The sequence below is a fragment of the Typopeltis vanoorti genome, chromosome 5 (assembly GCF_054136105.1).
Source record: "Typopeltis vanoorti isolate ZY-2024b chromosome 5, IOZ_Tvanoo_1.0, whole genome shotgun sequence".
Classification (NCBI taxonomy): domain Eukaryota; kingdom Metazoa; phylum Arthropoda; class Arachnida; order Uropygi; family Thelyphonidae; genus Typopeltis; species Typopeltis vanoorti.
The window spans coordinates 142287875-142310452 of record NC_143553.1 but is presented as its reverse complement, the minus strand read 5'-3'; the positions used below and the strand labels follow the sequence as shown (position 1 = coordinate 142310452).

The 22578-nt window shown below is 34.4% G+C and overlaps 1 protein-coding gene across 1 annotated transcript in view; it reads right to left on the bottom strand.

Annotated features, from left to right (window-relative positions):
* Window positions 1–22578, bottom strand: part of LOC150106890 (sodium-dependent proline transporter-like) — a 196563-nt gene that overhangs the window by 160308 nt on the left and 13677 nt on the right. Inside the window, exon 2 of the mRNA XM_090392797.1 lies at window positions 18186–18281. Within this exon, the coding sequence (XP_090248923.1) occupies window positions 18186–18227 (42 nt within the window). The 5' untranslated portion in view covers window positions 18228–18281. The remainder of the gene's footprint in view (window positions 1–18185; window positions 18282–22578) is intronic.

The following is a 22578-nucleotide window of genomic DNA, read 5'->3' as shown; positions in this document are numbered from 1 at the left end:
AAAAACGAAAGGAGAAAAGGGATCGTGAGAAGGCAAAAGAAGATTTAAAAAACAAGCATTTACTACTGAAATATTTGAAGATGGAAGAACACCAAGATATTGAAATTTCAAGTAAACAATGTGCTAATAGTTTAACTACTGACAAAAGTAATAAAGAATCTTCTTCGCCTGGACCTGCAGCAGCTAACTCTGAAGTGAACGCTGAAATAGACGCTAGGGACAATTTAAACCTCGAAGATAAAGAAAAAAAATTTGCTTGGACCTAGATTTGAAGCAACAATCAGCACTACAACCGATGCAGTTGGTAACAATGATTTAATATATGAAGAATTTACTTCAACTGGAAGTGAAGCTGAAGCGACTACAAACTTAGAAGCTACCGAAGTTATAAATTACGAAGATCCAGGTACTTGGCTAGATTTCTTTAGTGATGTAAATCGGCAATTAATAGTTGTTAAAGGACTAAAATCCGAAGCTGAGTTAAATGACGTGGTCAAGTTAATGATTGTAAAGGTAGAAAATTTTCTTCATATTTACTTTATTCTAAGTTATCAAATGGCCGTAATCAGTTAGTTCGTTAGTTACTTCAATCAGAATTTTTTGCACAATACCAGTGACATTTGCCGAAGGTGAAAGAACGTTTAGTAAACTAGCAATAAAGAGCTTCAATAGATCATCAATGCTCCAGGAAAGATTAAATGGCCTAGCTTTGCTATCAATAGAATACCTGGCAATGAAAATTGATTATGACGAGGTGATTAAAGATTTCGCTAACCATAAAGTGAGGAAGTGGATGAGGCAGATGAGGCAATAAAGATTTAAAAATTCTCTTTTTATTTAATGTTTGTATTTTGTATGGTATGTAATGTATCAAATTTTGAATTTATTGTACACTTTTTTAAAATAAATGTTTAATGTTTTATATGACCTTTTTATTAAACAAAAGTGATGCACTTTTTTAAGTGGGGCCAGGACCACAGACTTGTCACGGACCCGAAAATTTCTCTCGGCGGCCCTGCGAAATAGCAAGAAGTAATAGCAACTTTTCCTTGTTCTTTGTATTTAATATAGTCCAAACGATAGAATCGCTGTATTCCAGGTCTTGCACAGTCATTGTAGTACTAGAGCCACTTTCATGTCTCTTAATGACTTCTAGCTTTTCCACTCGCTGCAGATTGGCGACAAAAATTTTCCCGTAACGTGAAAAAATCGCATTAACTGATCAATCACTCGATTAAAGCGGGAAATAGTATCATTTTACTCAATAATCCACTCAATAATTTACTAAAATAACTGATTATCGCGCATATCGAATTCGCGTTAAGCAAGGTTTTCCTGTATATCCTGCCCATCACTAAAAATTAACCGCAGGCAACGTTGTCAGTCACTGAAAACGCGAGGATGCCTACAGCTAAGAACTATAGGAAGATTCAGAAATCTAACACCAAGAGAGTAGAGGATGCCCTGTCATCTTAAAACATTTAAGATGACAGGGCGTCGAACTCTCGTCGAACCGACGAGACCTATTGGACGATGGGACATTGCTTCTGCACTATCGATTCATCCAAACACTGATATTTGTTCTCGAAATTTCTATTTCATCATAGGTTTTCGATAAATAACTTAAACACACATGTCTACAACTTAAAATATTTAATCTTGTGAACACAATTATCTGTAATGATGTTGTTAAAGAATGAAACTTTCATGTAAAATGCTATATTATTATTATTATTATATTTTATATATTATTCTACATATTTTATATATTATTCTACATATTTTATTCTATTCTTATTCTAATTTTATTTATTATATATATTAATAATAATAATAATAATAATAATAGTAATTATTATGTATAATAATATTATATATCCACTGACAACAACAATTTGTTGGACGTTTCAAAACAATGGAGAACCGGCTTACCAGCCCCCAACTGGAGGGGTTGGACACCGTAGGCGCCAAGGGGGTAGATCCCCCTAGTTATAATATAATATAATATTATAATATTATAGAATAATATTTTATATTATATAATAATAATTATATATTTATGATATTAGTATATATTATTATTCTATATATTTTATATATTCTTATTATTATTCCTCCGTGGAGTCAAAGCATTCATCGCGGGAGGTGCCACTGTTGCATACACAGTTTATCATATTGCGCAGTTCGCTATCTCCGTGCTCACCACATTCTCGGGCATTGCACTCCAATCACTCACCACTCTCCATGCAAAAATCCCCCTCCTCATCGCCCCCTCTTGCTCACACTCTCCTTATGCAGCTTCGAAGGATGACTTGTTGTTTTCTCCCTATTTTCACCCATTCTATGGAAAACCTCCCCGACATTAATCTGGTAATAACCTCTTAACACTTTATATGTCTCGATCTTATAATATAATAAAGTATATTTCTTTCTTCCAACTGGATGTGAGGACGAAATGTTCTGCTTTTAGTAAATCATTGGTGTAGTTACAGATAGATAGATATACAGTAGTAGTCAGCATGATGTTGCATATATCATAGTATAATATCACATTAAACCGAACTATGTCCTCTTAGGAGGCGAAAAAGAAATTAAAATAGATGTATGTATTTTATCACAGGCCAAATATTTCTCAAGCTATGTTTTGCCTACATGCTTTCAAAGTAATCTTTTAATATTTTGATATAACAAAATAATATATGATCAAAAAGCTGTAGACATGTATTTCATTCACTTTTTATTGACTCGGTATTAACTGGTGAGCCATAGGTATACTCTAAGCAGTGCAATTCAATTTTATGAATAAATCGCCCATTTCTAGCCTAAAGAACAGTTCACAAAGAAGCCCTCCAGCGTCAGAAAAGTCCACGAAGAATATTGCAACACAGAAAATGACGGTACTTGTGTATGCAACTTTCATATTCAAGGTAGAAATATGTCCTTCAGAGTTACTAATACAGCATTAATGAATTCTATTCTGATATTAATGTTTTCCTCGTTTAGAATTTGATTATTTGGCAGACGCCTAGGCCACTCCTTTTCTCTTCCAAGAGTTTGTAAATTGCTCAGTAACTATAGCACTTCTTTTACAGTGTATTTGGGCTGATATCGATAGGTTATTTGCTTCGCTCGTTGCCAAGCACTAAAAGATTAGGCCTTACATTGATAAAGCAATAGAATCAACATAATCTTTGGGATAAGTAAGGCCCAAAGAGAGAGAGAGAGAGAGTAGTCAAGAATTTCGAGTTATTGCCTTAGTTATTGAGTATGCATCTGTGATGTCGACGCATATGAACAGCAAGTGGACTCCACGTATTGACCTGCCCAGCTGCCATCTTTTTATATTTCAAAAGACTTATCACACGCCATTAGTAGTAAAATCAACAATAAACTCAGTGTAAATTATTGCAGTTATAAAATACTATTTGAAAGTTTTATGCATTCCATTTTGGTTCTACGTGGTTGCTGATTTTCTTGGCCCAGTCAATTAAAACACGTAACCCGCCAATAATATATGGTGAATAAAATGAAGTACTAACAAACTTTGATTGCTTTTCGTTGGATGCTAAAATTGTCATTCATTAGATGAGAATGATGATTTCAACATCCTACTGGCAGATCAACAGTTTAGATCAGAGGTCGGCAACGCAGTGCCCACGGGCGCCATGGCGCCCGCAGTGAATTTTTAGTGCGCCCTCAGAGAAATTATTGTAAACTGCTTTGGAGCTCGCAGCGGTAATTTTTACATCGTAGATCACAGTATATCTGAGAGATACATTCATTACTAGTATATGCTAAAATGCAAAAAATAAAACAAAAAAACACTGAAAATATAATACGTGATGGTACAAATTAAGTGAATATTGAATCCAACATTATTTCATAGCCGAATATAGAAACTACAAGAGTTTCGTGCCGAATATAGAAACTACAAGAGTTTCGTGCCGAATATATAGAAACTAAAAGTTTCGGCGGATGCAAGCGTGCCTTATGGCAACTCGCAGTAAAGGTGGAGCAAGCTCCAGACCTCTTTCCTTAGTATTTTCCATAAATGTAAAGCACATCTTGCAGAGGTCAGCAACCTTTTTAATATGAAGAGCGCAATATAAAATTTGAAAATTACGAAGGGCTCATGACACAGGCATTTTTTCTCTCATTTCAGGCTTAGAAATTCTATGATTAGTTGTTTTTAAGAAAAATGAGATTTCGATTTTAACATTATTTTATTTACCTCGCTTTTACAACATATTTTTGTCATATACGAATGAATATAAAATGCCATATAAAATAAAAATAAAAAATGAATGCAAAAAGAATATTCATGTTAACAATTAGCATGTATCTCTCAGATCAGATGCGAGCACCTTGCTTTATCAATCATAATGGAAAATGTATTTGTTTATTATGCAATTATACTGTGGCTATTTCTAAAAAAAGTAATATAGAAAGACATTTCAAAACCATTCATGCCAATTGTAATTTTCAATTGAATTATTTAAATCAAGAGGAGTCGGCAACGCGGCTCCCGCAAGCGTCATGGCGCCCGCAGTATTGCGCCCTCCATATTAAAAAGGTCACCGACCACTGGTTTACATCACTGACCAAATGCATCTGGCTAATTTTTTCCCTGTCGCTCAGTATCTGTAATTCATTTGTCACCCTTCCCCTCACTGTCATCAGTGGGAGAGCGTGTCAGATAGAAATCATGATCTAGAAAATAGGATGGATTCGTCGATGCAAATATGTTCTTTATACGTATTTGTTTTTGCTATAAATGATAGGTAAAATGACGTAGATTTGGACAAAATATAACAGTTTCCAAAAATTTATCCGGAATTTGCAGGAAATGCAAGTCAATTCAATGTATTTTTCTCATTAAAAATAAATAAATAAAATAAAATAAAATAAAAATTGGAAAGCTATGCAGTCTTTAACTGAAACAACTCAACTGCGAAACTGTTAGTCAATTCATTAAACCGAGACGTTAATGGTGGAGGGAGAAAGATAGGAAGTGTTGACACTACCTCTTCTTTAAGTAGAAGATTAACAGTATTTATACAAGAGGGTGTTATTACGATAACAAACTGCTAGGATATAAAGTCCCGCTTTAAGTCCGGCGTTATTATCATACTGAGGAGTTTAAGCGTAGCTAGAGGACTTATGAATGGAAATTTATCCTTAAAATATAGGAAAATTGCCTAGATTTGGCGGTGAAAGGTTTTATAGAATAGAGGCAGGGGAACTTTATCAGTATATGGCAGGTGGTGACAGAACAAAAGGTCATCAATGGAAGTTGAGTAGAGCTTCAGTTAGCAAGAATGTGAGATGTAGATTCTTTTCTACAAGGGTTATAAATCAGTGGAACGGGTTGTCTGAGGTGGTTGTCAGTTCTTCGTCGGTGAATCAATTTAAGGAGGGGTATGAGAGGCACTGTGTTAATAATGGTCGGTTTCTTAGTCTCTCATGATGAAATTTTGGTTACATTGTGAGATGTATCATAGATATATTGTCAACAATGTTTCTGGGCCTCCCTCAATGTCTTTGGACTCCATGGAGATACCGGTTAACCATATAACAATATAATAATAATGAGTATTATTATTATTTCAGCTAAGAGTAGGCCTAACTTTTTCTCTTAATACTCTTCCTTTTACGAAACCACAATTTCCGGTACTAGTAACATTTACTTTCATAATCAATAAGTCACAAAGGCAAATTTTCGGATACAGTGGGGTTTATTTATTATTTACAAGGGCTCTACAGGAGTGGGATCCTTGAAAAAAAATAAAAATAAAATTACAGAAAGAAATGGAAAAAGTAAAAGTTCCATCTTCCTTCAAGGTGTTAGACTAAGTTGCCTGCCACGGCCTATAATTAATACAGTTAATTCCATTTGCTATGTCTGTCAGTTGCATGCGTTTTATGGTTGATTCACTTATTTTGACCGATGAAAAAAAACAAACGTTTCTGTGAGAAAAACCCTTTCACCTCAAGTATACACGACCGGTTAACTCGTGTCTATTTGTAAAGTCTTGATTATAAAGTTCTTGTCTTAGATGGAAGTAAGCAAGATTTTTAAAACCGAAGGGCATCGTTACTGACTAAGCTACGGAGGCTCTACAAAATATTATCTGTAAGAAAATCCTGTGTAGGGTAGTGTTGTTTTCACATGACCGATTTTTTTCCCCAATTAACATTTAATATAATATTCAATCTTTATTTAAGTATTTGGGAGGTCCAATAAACCTCAAAGAAGCTGTCGGGTCAGTTGGACCTGATAGTTTCTTTGGAGCACTAGTTGATAAAGAAGAATATATAATATATTAAAAAAGACATTAATGTAATATTGAGAGCCATTTATTAGATATTTGGATTCAATTGTTCGTTTATTATTAATATCTGAGATGAAAAAATTTGTATCCTTTTATGAAAAATTTTCTACTAATTATGCTATAGAGACTAAAATTGTATAATTTTTTTTTAAATTTAACTTATTTTAAACATTGATGTTCTTGCGATAAAGAAAGGGATCTCAAAATATAAAATTAGAATTACATAATTGATGAACTAATCCCTCTGAAGAGTGACAATTAGGTGACATTCAATCAGTAAAAATATAATTAATTAATTAAAATAGCTTCAATTAATTCATAAAAATAATTATTAGGGATCATTTTTGCGTTGATTCTAGTGATTCCGTATTAAGTAACAACTGAACTCCTTAGAGAAATATTCAAGTAAGTGACGGGCACTGTATCTAAGAATGGCACGAAATCCAGAGGGGGCGAAAGACGAACATGTTTACAGATAGTTATTTCCGGTTCTTGATAAATTTAAACACACCCGCATTCTTTCTTGCAATGTCAGCCTTGGCGTAGCGTCTCTGAGGTATTGGAAAAGCATGGAAGTCTTTTGGCGACATTCAGTGCTATGAAGTGGAACGTTCAAAATCTCATAAGAAACGAGGAAACATGTTGCACTCACACCATAAGTTTTCCGGTTTTCCGTTTCTTTCACAAGAATTAAATAAATTAAAATTATCTACAATTTAAGGAACCAGATTTGGTTGGATTCTGGTGAAATGTGGTCACTCAGGTTGCAAACTGCCCTTTCTTTGTCGTGAAAACGGGTTCGAATCAGGAATGCTTTCATATAGATCACGTTAATGAGATTTTTTAAAATTAATTTTAAGGTGGAGAAGATAAAAAATAGTGTTAGAATCAAATAAGTTAATATCTACAAAATCTGTAGAGTAGACTCTGCTACACTATTAGTGGCAACTTATTTGGTTTGATTTAGTTGTCAGAAACAACTTCAAGTTACGAGGACAGGTGGCTTATTTATTTATTGAGGATTATTAATTACGACTACTCTACCTCTACGCTCGTTTTTTATATTTTTTGCATGTTTTTCTGGAACAAGAATCCGAGTTTACCGGAGGACAAAAATCTTCACATCCGCATGAGACCGGCTAACTCAACTTCAGCTAAAAAGGCTTTAATAAAGTTTGTCGCATCGTATATGGGATTCGAATCAGGGTGAATGTCGCGTAGTTATCACCAGTGCTGTACGATGTCCTCCCAGAGAAATTAAAGCGCTTTGAATTATTTCTTTCAAAGATTATTAATTGTATCGATATCAGTGATTCTTCCCTTGTGCGATGTATCTCTAGTAGATTTGCAAAAGGCGAGTCCTATTTCAGCTGTGTGTCTAAGGCGTCTTGAAATCAATTCCATTTCAGATGAAACAATTGAGAAAGAAGAAAAAGAAGTACAAATCTCAGGAGGCCAAATCTGGAGGGGAAAAGAGCAATTACAGTGAAGATTTACGATAATGCTGTGATTCCCTAACTAAGAATTCTGACATCAGGGTTGCGTGACACGACAGGAATATCATAGTGCAGAAACCACGTGCTCGAAGACAATTTACAGAATGTTCATTCTCGTAAATTGTCTTCAACACGTTCATTGCACAATGCAACCAAAGAGGAAAAATATACTTGTTCTTTAGATCAGCTCACTAACAACTGAATGAAGCTGCCACTTTATTTTCCGGTTGATGGCATCAGTAGATGTTGCTGAATGTTTCATATGGTTCACACTTCAAATATTTTTAGTAGTTTCCCCTGCAATATATTCTTTCCAGGATATTTTTGATCAGCCTTTATATGTGTAAAAGTAAAGAAGATTGGGTATATACATAGATACTAAGTTTTGCTATACAAATTCAGCATACTGCCTTCTGGAACACAAGGGACTATGCTCTACACCAGTACACTGACACTACCAGGAGAAAGAGCATATGAAAGAATAAGAATAACTGATCTATTCAACTCTTCGTACAAAGAATAGTTTATTTGATAAGGAAAGAGAATTAACCAACAGAATAGTTGGGGATGAGTGGCAAATATTCTGTGTAACCTGCAAGAAAAACTGAAGATAATGAGTGCATCATGCTGAAAGCTATTCGGATTTTCTGCATTCTCATTATCCATGATAAAACATACTTCTTCCTTTATGAACAGAATAATTCCGTCACCTTTTTTATACTAAAACATATATAAATTACATTTAAAGTATCAAAAAAAGTATCATCTCATCGTTATATCATCTCAATGGTTTCTTGTTTCTAAACATGTAAACGTTTTATTACACTCTATCATTGAGATAAACGTCATCACTGATAAAGAAAGCAGATAATATCCATTCAGAAGTCAACGAAACTTTGTAATATTTACTGTTTCTACAAACCTTACGTAAGCTTAAATGCATCGACTTTCCACACTGTTCTAATGTTCGCAAGAGGTATAAACTAATGATTTTTTTTTTGCAAGAGCCAGAACAAAAGGTCACATGATCATAGCTGGATAACAAGTAGAATCCAAAATAAAAATAAAAATAACGAGGAGTTGCAAGGTGCAAGTTAGCTAAAGGAAGCAATGCTGGAATTTGACCAGATTCTGTTTTATGGATTACAAAAGAAAAACGACAAATTTCATTTATAAATTGAAAAAAAAAGAAAAGAAAAAAAGTGCAGTTGTTTTTACGTAAGCTCATGCCCGAAACACTAAGCGTCGGACATGGCCTTCTACTTAGGATTCAAGCAATAATACTATTTTCAAATAATCCTGTTTTATAAACATTTCCGACACATATTTTAAGTCTACTTTTTTTTTCTTTTTTTGTAAACAAGAGTAAGTAGGAATGGCATCGCAGGTGGCGCCCTTATCGAACAAATGACGTCAAAGTTTTGGTTTATATCTACCTGCCAGTGCAATGTCATTGTACTTTATGAACCATAAATAAAATTACAAATCATGAAAATTATGACGTTGTATATTTTGATCTTGTGTAAGTTTCAATTGTTTTCATTCTTTTTATCATTAGTTGATCACAGCATTCCGCCGACATTAATAAACGTTTCAGTTTTCTTGGCGACTTCCCACTGCCTTGAGATTGCTAACGTGTTTACTGCCTGTGACTAAATGTAAAGTGATCAGCTTTGTCTGCAAGAGACAAAAGCTTGCGATCATGCCAAGAGCGAGACTTCTTTTTGCGGCAGTTGAAAAGCCGTGCACAGGAGAATATGACACCAAAAATGTTAATTACTAAGTAATATTTCTCTTAGAATTATTTCCTTAGTTCAAGGACCTTTTGTAACTCATTAGTATTAAGACTGTAAATGAGCTCATCAGTAAGAGACTTCCCGACGACAAAGTGTAAACAAATACCCAATAAGTTCACTTATGAAAAGAATGTATAAATTGGAACAATGCAATATATCGTGAACAGATGTTCATTAGGGTTGTCATTATCTGAGATTTTTTTAAATGTACAATAAAGCTTACCTAGAAAAAAAATCTAAAAAAAAAAAATGAAATCATTTAGATGAAAATTATGAAAAGAATGAGTTACTTATGAAAACTGAAAAATAGTACAGAGAGTGATTCTTAGTGAAGAAACGTAACATGTAGAAGAAACTTGTACTATGTACACTACAACAAGTTGTCTGTAGTTATTCCAATGGATTATGGCTCATAGCTTTACTCGTCAACATTTTTAATGGATCAAGAAAACTGGGTATTTAGAAAAAATTAACTGTGTAGAAGGATTGTATCATGATATGAGAATCATTTGGTCAGTTGAAATCTGATGAATTTATCTAACAGGAGATTTAATTGATTGAATGAGAATTTAATTTGGCCGAATTATAATTCGGCCAAAATGAAGAGGAATAATAATAATAATAATAATAATAATAATAATAATAATAATAATAATAATAATAATAATAATAAACTAAGAAAAAATGATAAAAGATGTGTTGAACATGACAGTATTGTTTTGTGTTGGTGCATAAATATATATGGAAATTTAAAAAAAGAAAGAATTAAAGCGAGAGGATGAATAAAAGTGAGATTTGAATATACACAACTATCTAATGCAGGTGGGTACGCGTATCGGTTTAGCCAGTGGTGATTAGCCCCCCCCCCACACACACACACCTAATGGGGTAAATATCATTGTCTATAGGCTGGGTTGGATTGTTTTGAATTATGGCCAAAGTAACTAAGACTATGGGAAAATATACAGTATATCTCTATTAGTTGCATGTTCTTCTGGCTGGTTTGTTATGCAGGATGAAAGATTAAATTTTTGGAGATTGTCAATTATATTTAACTTATAAGTAGTAAGATAATCTAAGGTGTGGTCAATATGATCTCCTAGATAAATAAAACACATTTATATATAAAAAAAAATACATGGATATAAATATCGAATTTTTATTCTTTAAAAAATGAATAGGTTTGTGTCTAAATAATAATAATAATAATAAAATCTGCTAACTTCTTTTATTCCCCAAAAGGAATAGACAAGGCCATTTAGTACTAAACGTTGAAGACTGATGGGCAGCTAACTTCACTCTTAACCATTATAGATAACTCAACCAGGGATATCAATGATCTTAATAGATATCTGGGGAGGAGAGTACGACACGAAACTGACGCTATTCCGTGGTCCCTTACTCTAATAGTATCTGAAATAAGTGAGAGTTCTACGATCAAGTTTCTTGAGTGATGGAATTAAAAACCCGATTTTCCGGCAGTGAAAATTCTACTTGTAGGTGCCAGAGATCGATTAACTGGGAAACTAGTTGAAGAAAGGCTTAGAAAAAGAAAATGGTCTTTCTTCAGGAAGTCAAGCACTATGAATGCAAACGCCATTTCCACATGGCTACAGAGACCTTTCTAAATAAAATTATGCTATCATAATTTTTTATTAAAATAAAAGTTCATATATTCTATAATATTTCATAGACTCTACCATATATTCTGCGAAGTAAAGTATTCTACCTTAGGTACATGTTTTCACTTTATCACAGCAGGGTTATAATATACGAATACTAATTTGTGAACTTTTATTAATTAATTCAGAATTTCTGCAAAACAGCTTACACGGATTTCATTTTCCCTCTTCTTTAAATAGTATTTAATCCGAGTATATAAATTATTTTGAAAGGAAAATAGAAAACAAAAACGGACCATTAAACAGTACTGGCCTTCCCTACATACAAGTTATTAGGAAATCCGTTTTTTTTTTTTAGTTTCTTTGCTATTACAGGTTTTGACAATAAACACGGTAATTAGGAACAATTTTTCACAGATAGAAGGTTGAATGAAGGTTGAAAGAAGGAAACGTTTGCTGTTATTAGAAAAAAGAAAGAAAAGCACACGCGTTCAACTTTGACATATTAGATTTCTGAGATAACCTGTTTACGACTTGATAATTGGCGTTTTTCGTTAAAATACGTTGTTAATGATTCTACAAGACATTGCGAATGGTGAATATGTTTGTTGTAGGAAATACTCGAGTGCATTCTGAATATTTAATCAATGTCGTAGTAAGGAGCTGATAACATTTAATAACGACGTATTTTTTTTTCTTTTTATTTAGTGCATTTATGAATTATTAAATTAATTAAAGTCATTATGTATTTGAAGATTGACATATCTATATATTTACTAAATAAATTTTATTCAAAAATTTATAGACAAATCTGTTCTTTTTTTTTTATTTCAAAATATTAGATATATATTAGCAGAAACTGAATTAATAAAATATGTAGAGAAAAAAAATAACAGTTTGCATTTATACAAATGTTATCTACTGAATATACTTCAGTAAATTTCACCATATTCTTGTATAGTTTGTTAAATTAAAAAAAAATATATATATATATTATTTTTTGATTTAAGGAAATCCTTAAACATGGCATAATTCCATTAAGTTTTAATAAAGAAGAATTTAAGATATACCGCTAATTAATTAACAAACCCTTTAAATACTCGATTACAAACTGCAAATTAACAATAGTGTAGTAGTTTTCTCATATTAAATTAAAACGATAATTACAGAAAGGCCTGCGTATCTGAAAATCGCGTTTGTAGCTAGAGTTCTAGGCCACTCGAAGAATGAGCTGTGTAAGTTCGATTCTAATTGGCGACTAGAGGAACTTTTTTTTTTTTTTGCTAAGCCTTTCTTCGCTGGTTTCCAAGTTAGTCAATCGCTGTCACTGCCAAGTAGGATTTTTTCTCTGTCGGAAACTCGGGTTTTTCATCCCGTAAACTCAAGAAAATTGACCATAGAACTCACGTCATTTCAGACGATAATATATAGTGTTGGGATTACGGACAACGACATACTTATGATTTAAAAATATAATAAGGATATCAGAATTTTAATAAGAATACACTTCAAATATTTTAAATAATGAAAGAAAATAGAAATAAATCCTTTCGTATCTTTTTTTATTTGCTACTGGGATCAGAGCCCACTCATTTTAACTCTTTTTTAGAAATCAGTAGGTAGCCAGTGCTCATTAGGTTGTGTGCTAGGATTGATGCTGCCCACGGTGTGTTATTATATCGTATTTTTAATCTCAACTGCATGTACTTGTGCATTGTAGGATTAAAAATCAAAGCTACTTCCAGGAGTGAAAGTCCTAGTTGCTTAAATTATAGATTGAAATTATAAATGTCTAAAAAAATAAACAAACAAAAAATTACAAAAAAAAATTTCCTCTATAGGTGGTACATAGAATCGAATTTATAAGTTGATTCTGTAAACCTGGCGTCAAAGTAAACCAGCCCGAAGCTGGGTATGCCGGGTTTTTTTTTGTTTTTTTTTTCATAGACACTCTGTTTCTGCAATGCGCATTTTTCTGCGAGTATTTTCTACAAACTTATTGAGTCATCTGCTCATTTTCCCTCTTCATTCCGTCTAACTCTATTCTTTGAAAAATAAAAAAAAACAAACTTCCTTATACTGTGCTTCCTAATGATTATTACTTAACAGCTCTTCAAGAAACACATTAACAAATTCCTTTCTTTTTTTTTCTAACCACTGACTTACGCACGAAACTGTGGTGTTATAGGTATGCTGACTTCTCATATGTGAGGTTGATAAACAAAAAAGCACAAACTTAAAATATATTATTAGCAAAACTGATAAACCCCCCTTTTTTGTTTGTTTAACGAAAAATTTTTCTTGTTGTTGTAATGATTCTATGTAAATTTTCAAGTTGACACGAGAAAAAAAAACCTACTACCAAGCTTTCTTTCATCAAATACTTGGTCAATAAACAAGAAGAAGATGTTATCGGGAAAAAAAAAAAAAGTGCTGAAATAATCTGATAGTCGGAGATAAGGAAAAGCACTTGTAGTGTTGATATGACCAACTTTTAGTAGGTTAAAAAAAAAATAAACGAATAACGTCTAAGTTGATATATCCGATTTTCAGTACCAAATATTTAATGTCAATAATTCCTCTCGGTTTTTATATTTATTTTTTTTTATGTAGAAGAATAGCGGGGGATGTGGGGAAGTATTTGTGATAGAAACCTCGATAAAATGCATGTGGAAAAATCCTTACTATCGAATATTTGGGTAAAACAGACGTTTGATAAACATATTGGACTTATTGAATAAAATTGTATATAATTTTTGTTACTTAAGCCGTGAAGTTTTCTTTTTTTATTTTTTACAAATATGTTTAGTACACACATTCCATTAAAACTATTTATTACAAACTCATATATTCTAAGTATGATACAACTTTCGGAATGATGTCGGTCTTTGATCTCTTTTGGATAATTGAAAAGTGAAAAGATCCTTGATAAGAATTCTTTGGTTGGAATTTATTATGTAAAAGGAGGAAGAAGATATTGCATATCTTCTTCTTCCTTTTACCTAATCCAGGCTAAGTGCCCTGGTTCAGTCTCGGCCTAGCGTTTCATCCGTCTGCCTCTGTTTCTGTGACCTTTTCGTTTGTAGTTCATTATCTTCCTGGGTATTCTTATCCTATGTCATATTTGTTCTAGAAGCTCTTCACATTTGGTTTTGTATTGATGTATGGTTTCATTACTGGTTCTTTCAGTGTTCTTCATTTCTCTTTTTATCAAGTCTCGTCTAACCAGCTGTGTTTCGTTTATGCTGCAATGATTCTTTTCTTCTCTTATTTCCCTATAATAAAGTTAGTTTTGATAAAATAGTATACACTTCTTGGAAACAAGTCAACGGACACCCCATAGCTAAGTTGCACATTGCACTACGTAACGAGTCACGTGTTTTTAGCCGGTATAAAATCGAAGAATATGATACTCCGAAGTCAGCGCATGTCCGGGTGAAATGGCTGCGAGAAGGGAACTGACGGAGTTTGAAAGCGGCGTTGTGATGGAATGCCATGTTGTAGGCTTATCCGTTCAGCAAACTGTGGACAAATTGGACCATCCCAGATCAACAGTAATAATGCTGGTATGGAAGCGTAGGGAGTCAACTACAAATGGTGTCCGCAGTGGACGACCTGCCACACTCACTGAACGTGACCTTAGGGTGCTACGAAGGACAATATATAAAAACCGCCATTTGTCGGCCGACACATTGAATGCAGAGTTCCGGGCATCGACTGGAACACGAATCTGTACAAAAAAATTCAGAACTGAGGCTCACGACATGGGTTTCCATGGCAGGACCGCAATATGCAAATCCCACATTACCCAAACCAACATGCAGCGTTGTCTTCAGCGGCTCAAAGATCGTGTACAGTGGGACATGGAAGCTTGGAAAGCTATGTTATGGAGTGACGATCGTACTACACCCTCTACCGAGCAGAAGGAGTAGAGTGCGCAGGGCCGCGTCGTGCGGTTGTAGGATTGTGCCCCGCACAAGGGCGCTTGAAGATGAGGGGCGCCATTCCACCAATGGAAATAATAAAAAAATATATAAAAATTTTCTTATTCTTGAATTATATCGTACTCTATAAATTACACAATTACAAATTACAGTTAATGCAATAAAAACGAAATTTAAAATCAGTCAAATTATTAAGAATTCTTAATAATCTAACAATATTTTTTAACTTAATACAACACCAGTGTTTTATAATTTGTTTGAAATGAAACGTTATCAACATTACCACAGATTTTATTTCACTGAGTAAGCATCGACTCAGCGAAAATTGTTTAAATATTGTAAAAACAATCGAGAGATTGTTTACTATATTTTTAGTGGAAATTATTAGTTTAAGACAGACCGTGAATTCATTCTTACGCTGTGCTTTGCCCTTTGTGGATGTGTGAATTGTGGCTGAAACAGTGACATTGCTCTGCAAATTTTAGAGCTTTTTTCAAAGGATTTTTTTATTCCGTGTGCTGCTCATTCATTAAATTTGATAGTTAATGCAGATAAGATATCCTGTGAAACTGTAAATTTTTTGGGGGTAATACAGGAATTATATAATTATTTTTCAATATCTGTGAAGCGTTGGGCTATATTAAAAAAATATATTCGTGTTCTAAATTTGAAACCACTTTCTGCTACTAGGTGGGAAAGTAGAGTAGAAGCAATAAAGCCACTTAAAAATAATATCAAGGAAATTTACCAGGCTCTTTTTGATATTACGGAAGATGAAACTAAAGATATCGGTTCGAGAGTTCAGGCAAACAACTTAATTTCAAAGATTTATTCGTTTAAATTTATTTGCTCTGTTCATGTTTGGTACGAAATCTTAAGTCTCGTAAATGTTGCAAGCAAAATAATGCAGAATCCGACATTTGATATAGGAAAAATTACAGAAAATCTTGATTATGTTATACAAGAATTAAATACTCGCCGAACAGACCAATTTTTTTTAAATATTATTAGAACTGCAAAATAAGTAGCAAACAATCTTAATATTGATCCTATTTTTCAAGACATTGGCAAAATAACAAAAACAAAAATGTTTGGTTACGAAGCATCAGATGAGACAACGCATGATCCTAAACAAAATTTTTTAAATAAATTTTTTCTTCGCGATTTTAGACACGACAACAACTTCAGTCACGGAAAGATTCATACTTTTAAAACAACATAGCGAGGACTTTAAAGTTATAAGAGACATTAGCAAATTAAAAGATTGGAGCGATGAAGATTTAATGAAACATTGTAAAGATTTGCACTTAAAACCGAGCGACAATCAAGATTCCGATAATCGCGATATTGATGGGATGACTTTATTTGAGGAATTAAAAATTTTGCAATGTTTTATTAAAAAAGAGTCGGCTCCTCAGGATGTTTTAAATTATATATACGAAAATAAATTAACTGATACGTTTCCGAATACTGCGATTGCAATGCGTATTTATTTAACATTACCAATATCCGTAGCATCAGGGGAATGAAGTTTTTCAAACCTGAAACTAATAAAAAAATTATTTGCGGTCAACAATGTCTGGAGAACGTCTAACGAATTTATCAATTATATCAATTGAAAATAATATTATGAATTTATTAAACATTAAAGATATTATTAAAAATTTTATGGTGGCTAAAGCAAGAAGGATAAATATGTAAAATAAATCTACATTTATCGTAATTGTTATATAGATAAAAGCATAACTCCAAATTATCTTTGTTATGTAATATTGCTTTTCATATTAAAATAAAAGTAATTTTTGTATAAAAATTACAAAATCACAAAATCACAAAATAAAGTAATTATATATATATATAATTAATTTTATAAATATATAATTAATTTAACTGACTAGAACCCGAAAGTATAACAAAAACCTTTAATAAATCACGACTAGTTTCATCGGTGCTCCGACTTCTTCAGGTGAGAAAAAAAAAACATAAGACATAAAAATAACAAGGTAAAAAACATGGACTTTCCAGCTTAACACTCATATTTGAATAGGTGACCGCGTGCTACCGTTGGCATGAGTTGAATGTGTGCGACAGCTAATTTTAGAGCGCCAGTACTGGATCATTGTGCTATGGGAATCATGCAAATTGTAGCTTAGATTTTTGTTCAAGTGTGAAGGGCCCAGAACTATTTCTTTTAATTCGATAATTCTTCTTTCGAATTCATCCTTGCATATATATAAATTAGTAGTGCGTTCCCAGTCAACTTGATGTGGCTGTTCTTCAAGGTTAGAGTTTGCCGAGAAGAGGACATGACTGGAAAGGGTGCTCGCTCGTGTTCTACTGTAGGAGATGTCACGTCTATGTTCCTCAAGACGAAGTGAAACAGATTTATCTGTCTGGCCAAAATAAGGTCGACCACAGTCGCACTAAACTTTATAAACACCGGGAAAATGCAGTTGGTTGTGTTTTGGTTTTGGTCGACTCAGAAAAGAACGAAGTTTTGGCAGAGTAGTATAGTCGGTCTTTATGTTGAATTTCTTCAACATAAAGAAATTCAACATAAAGACCGACTATATGTTGAATTTCTTCAAAATCCTAGATAGTTTTGGGCTAAGAGAGCTGATGAATGGTAACTGTATATGAGTAATAGGGTTGGATTCATCTTCTTGTCGAGGATGTTGGCGTGGTCTCAAACGTTTAGTGATGTTACGAGACGAATATCCATTATTTAAGAAGGTGTTTTTCAGGAAGTTAAGCTCTGTTTGAAGGTCTTCTTCTGTGGAAGTGAGACATCTTGCTCGATGGGAAAGGGTGGAGATGATGCCCAGTTTCTGAGGAAGGAAGTGATGAGAAGAGCCATGTAAATATCCATCAGTGTGGGTGGTTTTTCGAAAAATTGAATATTTAAGACAGTCAGGTAATCTGCTGATCTTTAGATCCAAGAAGGGAAGAATGCCGTTATCTTAATATACTAAAAATGAATAAATAGCTTACTTACTTTTCGACAGCAACAGAAAAAACGTCTTCTTTCACCCTTCATGTATGTAATTTAAAGGCAGGACGAAGGACAAGTCGTTTTAAAGAATAGGAGTTACTAAAATAAATATAAAATAAAACAAATAAATATAAAAATGTAAAATAAAGAAATATAAAATAAATAAATATAAAACAAATAAATATAAAATAGCTGTAGTCGGTATGATGCCTACAAATGGTGTGCGTTTTCTGGTCAGTTAGATAAATAAATAAATAAAAACATGCTACCATTCTTCCTCTGAACCTTTTCTCATCTACAGTTGAAAAGACCTTATAAAGGTTCCTTGCTTTCTAGATGGATTTTCAATATTTTATTTAGACTTGCTATGACGCTCTCTTTATACGTGAACTTGGATTGTATGAAAATATCCATTTGTATTAGATTCAGTTTTCAATAATGTCTTCCAACATCTGCAAGTCACTTAAAAATTGTTTTATTTTAATAATAACTACTTTGAAATTAAATAGTTTGCATGCAGTGAAAATTTGTTCCATTTCGACATAACAGTAAAATTACATACTACAAAGTAACTGGATAATATTTTGAACTACAATAAAAATCACATTGAAAATATTTATTAATAATTATTAAAATTTTAAATGTTATGTAATTTTAAATTAAACAATTCATATAATAAAATTGATGTTTTATTATTATTATATTAATAGTGATAATAAAAATTTTTTTTCTAAACTATTACTTTTAAAAATGTATTTAATAAGTACACTTCAAAAAAAAATAAATACAGATTATATAAGTAAGAATGATAGTGTTCTTGATATTCTTGATATTCTTCCCAGGACCGGATGGCATAACTAATAGAATAATAAAACTACTTCCAAGAAAGGCCATAGTATAGTACATCTCGTCAACATTACAAATGCCATCTTTAGATTCCAGCATTTCCCTTCTACATGGAAAACAGCCACAATCATGCCACTGAAGAAGCCAGGAAAAAATGCTCACCTACCTGAAAGCTACAGACCCATAAGCCTATTATCCTGCCTCGGAAAGATAACAGAGAAAGTGATCCTCTCAAGATTCCAAACAGAAACAGATAAGTTAGGAATTTTGCCTAATGAACAGTTCGGCTTCCGTAGGGCCCATAGTACATCCCAACAAGTGCACCGGCTGGTAGAAATCATTACTAAAGGTTTCAACTGGAAACTCAATACAGTTGCCATCTTCATCGACGCAGAGAAGGCGTTTGATAAAGTATGGCATCAAGGTCTTCTCTTCAAACTGATAAAATTTAATTTTCCAGTCAGGCTAATAAAGGTAATACAGTCTTACCTGAAAGACAGATACATGCAGGTCAGGGTAGGCGAAACGGTTTCGACCAGACGCAGGATCTCGGCAGGCGTACCTCAAGGATCTCTTCTGGCACCTCTACTGTTTTCAATATATGTAGCAGACATCCCTCTGAACCCAAGAACAACATTCACTGCATTATATGCAGATGATACTGCACTGATGGCAAGATCACTGAGCCCAAAACTGGCAACTAAAAGATTACAAAATAGCATACACACCTTAGAAAAGTGGATGGCAGACTGGAGGATCCAAGTTAACCCCCAGAAAAGCTCAGCCATACTGTTCACTAGAAAGAAAATTCACACCATGGAGGATATTTATTTATTGGGAGTAAAGATTCCATGGCAGACTGAAGTTAAATATCTTGGAGTGATTCTTGATAGTAAACTCCTATTCTGCAAACATATTAGTTACATTACCTCTAAGACATCCAACGTCTTAGCACAGCTCTTCCCTATGATCAACAGAAAAAGTAAACTGGATATGCAAACAAAATTAACAATCTACAAGATGGTAATTAGACCGGTTATCACTTACGCATCCCCAGCTTGGAGCCACACCGCAAATTCAAACATTCTAAAACTTCAGAGATTACAGAATAAGAGCCTGAGGATGATTCTGGATGCCCCCTGGTACATAAGAAACACCCAGATCCATAGAGAAGTTAATATCCCTTATATCTCTTCCCTTCTCAAAAATCTAGCTGAGAAGTTCTTTACCAAGACAAGTAACCACCCAAACCCGTTAATCAAGGAAGCCTCGGAATATAATGAAGAAGAAATCAACAAATATAAAAGACCAAAGTCCATCTTAAGTTCAGCTGAACACAACTAACTTCACTGCCCTCAATGGGCGAGCATAAAGCTCACAAACATTCCATTTAAAGTCCTACCATTACAAGACAATGGGGAATATGAAAAGCAATTTTGCTTCACCCATCTAGCCAGAAATGTTAATGTTAATGTTGATATTCTTGATATGGTAATGAAGAAAAAGTCCTTTTTAGGACTTCCAGGGTAACAAATGGCAATGCTGTAGCCAATGAAGTTTTAACTGAGGCTCGGTTATTGCTGTTACCCAGCCATGACTAGAGCTTTTTAGCTCAATAACACCCCATCCACACAGATTTTCTTCATTCAGATGACGGGATAAAGAGTCAAGGACTCAGTCCATCGCCCAGTTCTTTTAAGAACTTAAGAACTTGATATGGTAATCACGCACAGAAACTCTGCAGAGCAGACTACAAATGCCTCAAATGTGGGCAAAACTACCCCACAGCAACCTGCTCAAAACCCAGGACCTCACCAGCCAAATGCGCGAACTGCGGGGGCCCCATCCGGCAAACCACAGAGGCTGCAGTCACTACCCTAAGAATAAAACAGACAACAAAAGGAAACAGATCTCTGAACCCTGCCCACAGGCACCTGAGTTGACTGCTCCCCAGTTGCCTGACACGCAAAAAAAGACAACAAAATACCAGCTCTCACAAGTGGAAAATACCAACAGTCTGGAAAGCCACCGTCGAAGCAGGACATATGCCGAAGTAGCCCGCTCATCCAAATATATCCAGCAGGACCAAATTCTTCCTCCAAACATGACAACAGTCATCACAGCCTCATTGGCAAACATGCTTCAAGACTTCAGTAAGTCAAACCCTTCACCAAACTCCACAAAAAGATTTCTAAAAGAAACTCAAACCATATTATCAATGCTTGTTAATGAATAAAACTAGATTAATGCCAGACTCACTACAGATCGCCGCTTGGAACGCCAATGGCCTAAAAAACAAGACTCTGAAACTTCAAGAATTCTCTCACAGATACAACCCTGACGTCATCCTAATTAATGAAACTCATCTAAGACCTGCAGACAATCCAAAACTGAGAGGCTACACACTATACAGAAACGACCGACTGGACTACAGAGGTGGTGGTACAGCCATATTTATCAGGAACTGCATCAGGCACAATGGAATACTCACCCCCCCCCCCAACCTCCAACCTAGAACTCACCGGTGTCGAAGTCCACACAAATTCAACTGGAAGACTTAAAATCTACGCCGCCTACAACTCCCCTGCTAAGACTGCTATTTTCTGACTTGGATGCTGTACTAGGCACAAATGAATCCATCATCGTCGCTGGAGACTTAAACTCCAAACATCCCTCCTGGAACAGCAGAACCACAAATAAAAATGACCGTATCCTCTTCAGCTACACAGGATTAAACAACGCTGTCGTAACAGGCCCCAGTGAACCAACCCACCACAGCCTAACTGGCATAGCCGACATCCTAGACATCGCCATTCTACACAACATCAAATACCAGCACAGCATTTAAGCACTGAACGAATTATCATCAGACCACAACCCAATCCTACTTCACTTAGGGAACAAAGATCATTCACCTCCCCCCCCCCCAAAACCTCCATAATCTGGGAGAAACTCAAGAAAGTGCTACTAGAACACATTGGTCCGGTTACCCATATAAAAGCCAAGGAAGAAATAGACACGCACCAATCAAATCAATAAAGCCATAACAGCAGCCACAGTATCCACGATTACCCACAAACAAAATCGTGTACCGGAAGAAATCATGGACTTAATAAGGGAAAAAAACAGACAAAGAAAAAGATACCATAACACTCGTGCTCCCCGGGACAAAACAGCCCTCAACAGATTAAACAAATCTGTCCGAGAAGCTCTCCCAAACCACAGGAATCAACAATGGGACAACAAGCTCACCTCCATCTCCACAGCAGATCATTCCATATGGAAATTCCTAAACAACCTCAGGATCAAGCGCAAATCCTTCCCCCCTCTGCAAGCAGAACAGCACCTTGCATACACAGATGCTGACAAAGCCGAAGCCATAGCAAGAAACCTAGAGAAACAATGCAGTCCTGCATATGAATACTTAAACATCAGCTACGTATACAAGATCCATCGTAAAGTCAGGTTCACAGTAAATCGTCCCGATGCCAATCCAAGTCCTATAATGCTTACCTCACCTACCGAAATAATCGGCATCATCAACCATCTC